This window comes from Otolemur garnettii, unplaced genomic scaffold, assembly GCF_000181295.1.
Source record: "Otolemur garnettii isolate 467f Iridium unplaced genomic scaffold, OtoGar3 scaffold00055, whole genome shotgun sequence".
Lineage (NCBI taxonomy): Eukaryota > Metazoa > Chordata > Mammalia > Primates > Galagidae > Otolemur > Otolemur garnettii.
Genome location: NW_003852450.1, coordinates 3,917,361 through 3,924,606, shown reverse-complemented (window position 1 = coordinate 3,924,606; position 7,246 = coordinate 3,917,361). Strand labels below are relative to the sequence as shown.

Genomic DNA, 7,246 nt, shown 5'->3' with positions numbered 1-7,246 from the left:
AAAATTTAGAAACAAGTGGAGAATTTGCCACAGTGGTATCCAGAACAGATAGTGGATTTCTGGGACAGGATCTTAGGGCTGAGGAATCCCCGGGTGAGACTGGCTGCTGTCTGCTTCCTCTAGTTGGTTATTCAAGTAGGGAGGCTGCCTTGGAAGTGATGGTGCTTTAAACCAGTGGAGAGGACAGCAGGTGGAAAGGGAGAGGCCTCTGAGTAGAGCTGGCTATGTTAGGATCTGCTAAGGATTCCTCCTCTAGGCTCTAGTCTTCTTGGCTTTGGACAGGTCCTCCCTATCCTGGAAGCCTGGCTAGGAGGCCCACTTCCATTGAGAGCTGAAGCAGGGAATTGGTGAGATGGTGCTGTGTGCATGTGACAGGTATTTCTGGACATGTGTGGTGGGAGGGGCAGGGTGGAGCACCCCTATGGGTGGGTGAGCAACACAAGTGCACATTGTATGTCCCCATATATACCCCTCCTCACCCTCTACCCCCAGTGGTCCCTGTCACGCTTGGGCATTCTCATGCACACTGAACTCGCAGTGGCAACAGCTGGACTTGGGGAGGGCATCTCCTCAGAGCTTGGTCCTCCCACTTGGTGATCCTCCCCATCTCCTGCCAGATGGGAAGGAATAGCCTCTAAGCCCCAGGGGAGGGGGAAATCTCCCAGAGCAATCCACCCCTAATCCCCAGACTGGGGCTCAGTCTGGAGATGGCGGCTGCAGAGCCTGGCAGCTCAGGCACACCTGCTCGCAGGCCCCGGCTTCCTGCAGCCAGCCCAGTGCTGCCCAGGGACTGTGACCCTGGTGGCCTGACCCAGTCTGCTGACAGCTGGGGCTTTAGAGCCCCTGGCACCTCATCGCCAGCACGACTTTGGGAAACATTGCCAACACAGGTGAGGCTCCGGTGGGTGGAAGGAAAGAAGTTCACCAGGCAAGGCAGGGTTGGGTTTGTGGGATGGGAAAAGGCCATTTCTGCAGTTAGGCTGGTCTCAGGAACTGGCCCCCTCTTCTCTCTGGTTATAGAGAGCTCTTTGTGGATGGAAGAAGGGGAGAAACTTAGGGTCACAAGTGCTAGGAGAGCACCTGGGGTTGGGTGTAGAGTGCCCGCTGCAAGAGGACAGAGTCATCGCGACAGAGATGCCTCCAGAAGCCAGCAGCCATGTGGCACTTCAACTGGGGCCAGGGGAGCTTAATTAGCGGGGTGATTCTGGTTGTGGTCACGTTTGTGTATGGAGATGCAGACAGGGACTGTGAAGGGTGAAGGTCTAGTGAACACTGACCTCGAGTGGACAGTGGAGAGTCTAGAGGCAGCAAAGTGTTTGGGCACCGAGAGGTTTTGGAGAATTCAGAGAATGGAGAAGGTAGAAGACCCCACGGTGAGAGGGCAGCTCTGGGGCCCCAACCAGGGGTAGCAGGAAGACAGGGAGAGGACTCTGGGGGACTGTGGTGTGAGGAGAGTCCAGGACATTTATGTGGACAAAAGGGCTTTGTTCTTCACTGGCCAGGGACTGAGGGGAGAGTGCAGCTTTGACCAGAACTAAGGGGAAGCTCAAACAGAAAGGGCCAGGAGCTGAGGGTTAGATGGGAGGTATGTCTCTCCATCAGAAGAGAGTTGTCTTTAGGGTCAGGGCAGGAGGAAGAACTTGCTGGCTGCCAGCGGGGCAGGCTGAAGCCTCTGTGTGGCACCCAGCTGCTGGGACAATAGGCAGCTTAGCTGTACACTACCTAGGGACAAATAGGTGCCATGTGGAAGGCTGAGTGTGTTTCCTTGTTTACCTGTACTCTATACCCTAAAATCTCCTTGTAGGAGTGTGAAATGTCTTATAAAGCCACCGAGGGCATGTTCTGCCCCTTGAATACCCCATATAGTGATTGGGGCCTGGCTGCAAAATTCTTTCACCCTACTCAGTCCCAGATGAACTGGCCCAGATGTACGTACTGCTCCAGGTGTGCCCTATGGAGTGTCTAAGCATCTGCTTCCTGCTCTCTAGAGAAAAGCCACATAGGCTCCCAGGCACCCATGGAACAGATTGGCGAGCTGTTCCCCCTCCTCCCCTTTGCCCACCTGGGAGCGCTTGGGTCAGTTCTGTGATCCGGAACTACATTGAGCAGCCTCCTATTGCCCAGATATCTCCTTCAGGAAAGCAGAGAGCCACTGTCTGAATTGAGAGACTAGGGGCAGCCCCTGACTTCAAGACTGAGAGTTGGAATAATTTTTCCAGCCTGCTCGAGGGAGAATACCAGATTCCCTCTCTCCTAGCATCACTGTGGGTTTTCCTCTCCATCCTGGTCCAGTTTGCCTCCCTTTCCCTTTGGGAACTAGTAGAAAAAGTGAATCTGAGTGTTCTCCATCTGGAGAAGGCCGGTGAAGTCAGAGTCATGGGGCAGCGATCAGTAGATTGAAGCATCTCTGCTGAGTCACTGTGGCCTGACAGCCCCACTGGCCTGTGGGGCTCTGACCCACTAGAAGCCCAGACCCTGCTCCCAGGAGCACCAGCCTGCATGGACCTCACCTGCTTGGCCAAGCTTAGAGACATATCAAGGCTGACACCTGCTTCTGTTATTTGCAGGACCACAGGGCTTCCCTAAAGGGAAGCACAGGGGCCTAAGCAGCTCTTTTTCTGTCTCTGTTTTTTCTTCTAGGAGTGACCTTATGTTGTCTTTCCAACTCCTAAGCAGATGGCTAGGACAGGAAGGTCCCTTCTTTCATGTCAGCCTGCTGTGGAGACCCAAACAGGGGCTTTTTATAAATCTGGGAAGGGGCTGTCTGCCTCAGGGTGAGGAGGGCACAACGTGGAGCCCTCTTGTGCACCAGGGAGCACAGGAGTGAAGCACACACTCGCTGTAAGTGGCAAATGTTTCCACAAGTCCATCTCAGAGAATGTTTAATGCATTTATATTGCTGGAGAAAGAGAACTGTGGTCCACATTTCACAATTTACATAACTAGTACTGCCCAGCCCCTATCCCAGCTTCACTTAAGCCTAGATACTTTCTGTCCTGACGGTATCTGTTCTATGCCCCCCAAACCTCAGAGGTCAAGGTGAGCAAGAGGAAGAGCAGGCATCCTTTCCAGGCTGGGTTAATGTGAGGACACTGAGCTCAGGTCCTCGAGGAGGTGGGAGCCCTGGGAAGGCCTGGGAGCCAGGGCTGGGGAGCCCTGATCCGGCAGCTCCTGTAATCTGGCAGAGAGCCTAATCCAGCTTCCTTTAGTGTTGCTGGAAGGGAGCAGGGGGTGAGCCCATAGTGCCACCATGTGGAGGTGGTGCTACCAGGTGTGCACGGACCAAAGGTAGGTGTCATTGGAGCAGGGAGAGGAATAGGGAAAGTTGGGTCCTGGATGCTTTAGAAAATGTCCCGTCTTTGGCTAATCCAGAACATTTATCAGTACTTCTTGGACTTCAGAAGAAGAAAGTCTGTGGCCCTGGTGCTGCTGGTGGGCTTCCTGAGCAGGCGCCGCCTGGCAGATGAGTTTATGGAAGAAGCATGACTCTCCCTCCCTCCACAGTTCTCCTCTTCTTGGTGCTTGCCCAGCCTGTTCACAGGGATGGAGCTGGAGACAGGGTTTGGTAGTGTGAAGAGCCCATCTTAGGCAGGGCAGTGGGGTGAGGAGGCCATGGCGTGGGGACCACAACCTCAGTTGAGGTGCTGGCAGCTGGATGTGGACAGAGAGCTGGGAGGGCAGGGTCTGAGTGAGGCTCTGTGACAGATTGGAGAGGAGCAGCGGTGCTGTGGAGCCCATCTGCACCCTGCTCCTGGCTGAGGGGCCCTGCGTGTGTCTGCCTGCTGGTGACCAGAGGTTGGGTGATCTGTTTTGCCGCTCCTTTTAGTCATCCAGCCCACCGTGGTGAGGAGAGGATTGGATGTGTGTTATGAAGAGTGTCTGGTCCACATTAGGCAGTGAGATGAAGGACCCAGATGTCCCTCCCCCACCCCCACAGACCCACTCTGTGATGGGACACTAGTTGTAGCTGCAGCCCAAGACAGTGAAGGACCTTGGCCTTCCACACCCAGGCTGCGCACCATCATGTCTGTCTAGTTCCAGAACATTTCATCACTCCAAGGAAACCCCAGACCCATGAAGCAGTTACTCCCCCTTCTTCCCTCTTCCCCGTAACCCCTGGCAACCACTAATCTGCTTTCTGTCTCTGCAGATTGAACTATTCTGGATGTTCCATGTAACGGAATCGTTCAGTGTGCAGCCTTCTGTGTCCGGCTCCTTTCTCTGAGCATGTTTTCCAAGTTCATCCATGTTATAGCATTATCAATACTTCATTCCCTTTTGTGGCCAAATAACATTCCTGTATATGGAGTATCACGTTCTGTTGACCCATTCATCAGTTAACAGGTATCTGAGTTGGGTCCAGCTTTGGCTACTGTGAATAGTACCGCCGTGGACATTTGTGTACAAGTGTTTGTTTGAATAGCCATTTTCAATGCTTCTGGGTATATACCTAGGAGTGGGAGTGCTGGGTCATATGGTAGTTCTATGTTTAGCTTTGAGGACCTGCCAAACTGCTCTCCTCGGGGCTGCATCATTTACATTCCCACCAGCAATGCACAAGGGTTTCAATTTCTGCACATGCTCACCAACACTAGTTCCTTAAAAACAGTGATTACAGCCATTCTAACGGGTGTGAAGTGTCCCTTGTCTGTGTATTATGGGGCACCTGCCATATGCTGTCTACTCAGTGTTTGTTGCATCATCTTGATAACCCTTTAGGGAGAATGACCCCCCTTTTCTAGATCAGAAAAGTGAGTCTCAAAGAGGATAATTTCATGTACATGGGCACACAGTTGGTGACAGAAGCAGGATCTAAATTGGTACCAACTTCAAATTTAGGACCCTTTCTCTTGCCTTGCATAGGACCGTTTCCTGTCTCATTGTTATTCTTTTTTGGAAAATCTCTTTCTCCTCTTCTCATAGTCCATCCTGTTCCATCACTCTAAACAGCTTTCTCATCCTTTCTTCTTGTTCACTAATTTTCCTTCCTTTGTTAAAGATAGCCCTCGTTTTACCTCCACCTGTCTGCCAACTCCCTGGCTCTGTTTACTTCAGTTGCCCTGTCGTCTTCAGGCCTGAAAGGGAGCTGTCACTAGGGGTGTATGGAAGGCAGGCCCTGGAGAACTCCCCACTTTCCTCAGCCATGCCACCTCCCTTCATAGGGAGAACAAAGTAGGGAGTTACGTGATTGGAGATGGACCAGCGGGGAGGGGCGGGTGTCCTGCTTCAGGACTTCCAGGCCCCTCTGCTACACCACCAGGCCCAGGAGTATCTTCCTCTCTTTTGTGGGGAGTTCCTAGCCAGCTTCAAGTCCACTTTTCCATTTGTAATCAGATAGCTCAGCATTTCCAGGACCTGAATGGTCTAGGGTCCTCTCCTGGGATGGGGGTCCACACTAAAGACCCTGGAGAGGAGAAGTAGGGGGGGTGCAAGCAGGGGTGAGCTCAGTCTCTGTGGTCAGTCCCAGAAGTTGGCAGGAGGAGTTACTCAAGGGAGTTAATAATTCAGATGTAAGTGGTTCCTGAGGTGTTTCAGCCTTGAGACCAAAAACCACCAACAGGATCTTGGTATCTCCCACATGGTGTTCCCCTGATCCACCCCCCTCAACCTCACACACGAAACACCTGCCTCCCTCATTTGATGCTTGCACATATGTGCACACACCGAAGCTTGAGAGGGGGCTGGGGGCTGTAATACGTGAGTGAACCCTTTATGGAGACCACTAGGATTAGGGGTGAGCTCCAGTGAGGAAAGCAGGAGATTTCACAATGATAAGTCTTCAGAGGTGGCTTTAAATCCTGCAACTACTATCTGGATGTTTGTGGAGAGGGAAGGGTATGGCTGGGCAGAACCCTCTTCTTTTTCCTTGTTCACAGTTCCAGCTATATAAAATTCTTTTTTTTAAGACAGTCTCACTTTCTTGCCCTCAGTAGTATGTCATGGTGTCACATCTCACAGCAACCTCAAACTCTTGGGCTTAAGCAATTCTCTTGCCTCCGCCTTCCAAGTAGCTGGGACTACAGGCACCCGCCTCAATACCCAGCTATTTTTAGAGCTGGGTAAGCCTGTGGATCTGCAGGTCCTGTCCATGGTAGAGTTATGTCCTGAGTTTTGGATCAGACAGGATTCAAATTTTAGGTTCTTAACAGTTGTATAGTCCTGGGCAAGTTACCTAACATCTCTGGGCCTTGGTTTCTTCTTCTATAAAGTAGAAATAATAATGCTGCCTACTGGCTCAGAGCCTGTAGCTAAGTGAGTAGGGCTCCGGCCACATACACCAAAGCTGGAGGGTAGAAGCCTGGCCAGGGCCTGCAAAACAGTGACAACTGCAACCACAAAATAGCTGGGCACTGTGGTGGGTGCCTGTAGTCCCAGCTACTCGGGAGGCTGAGGCAAGAGAATCGCTTAAACCCAAGAATTTGAGGTTGCTATGAGCTGTGACATCACAGCACTCTACTGAGGGTGACATAAGTGAGACTCCGTCTCAAAAAAAAATACTAATGCTGCCTACTTCATGGGGTTGTTACTAGGATTAAATGAATTAATGTACGTAAAACAGAGTCACGCCTGACACATGCCAATCAGTGTTAGTGGTGGAAGGTACAGGCATTCCTAGGTATCCAAGGGGGATTGGTTCCAGAACCTCCCTGCCCTATACCAAAATTTGCAGATGCTTAAGTTTGTTATATAAAAATGGCTTGGTATTTGCATATAACCTACACACATCCTCCTGTGTACTTTAAATCATCTCCAGAGGCCAAGTATAGTGGCTCATGCCTGTAATCCTAGCAATCTGGGAGGCTGAGGTAGGAAGACTTCATGAGGTCAGGAGTTTGAGACCAGCCTGAACAAAAGTGAGACCCTTTCTTTACAAAAAATAGAAAAACCAGCTGGATGTTGTGGCATGTACCTGTAGTCCTAGCTACTTGGGAGGCTGAGGCAGAAGGATCACTTCAGCCTAAGAGAATGAGGTTGCAGTGAGCTGTGACGAGGCCATGGATGACTCTAGCCTGGATGACAAAGTAAGACTCTGTCTCAAAACAACAAAACAAACAAATAAAAAACCGAAGGGAGGCCGCGGCCAGTGAATGGCTTAAGCTCAGGAGTTGAAAACCACCCTGGGAGGCTCGGCGCCTGTGGCTCAAGCGGCTAAGGCGCCAGCCACATACACCTAAGGTGGCTGGTTTGAATCCCCAGCCCGGGCCTGCCAAACAACAATGATGGCTGCAACCAAAAAATGGCCAGG

At 51.5% G+C, this 7,246-nt stretch overlaps 1 protein-coding gene across 3 annotated transcripts in view; it reads left to right on the top strand.

Moving 5' to 3' along the window:
* Positions 1–7,246, top strand: part of TMCC2 (transmembrane and coiled-coil domain family 2) — a 46,374-nt gene that overhangs the window by 30,117 nt on the left and 9,011 nt on the right. Inside the window, exon 1 of one of the 3 annotated variants that reach the window (XM_023514599.1) lies at positions 708–890. The exons of the other annotated variants lie outside the window; for them this stretch is intronic. Coding sequence (XP_023370367.1) covers positions 708–890 — 183 coding nt within the window. Of the gene's footprint in view, positions 1–707; positions 891–7,246 lie in introns of those variants that run through there. 3 annotated transcript variants of the gene reach the window in all.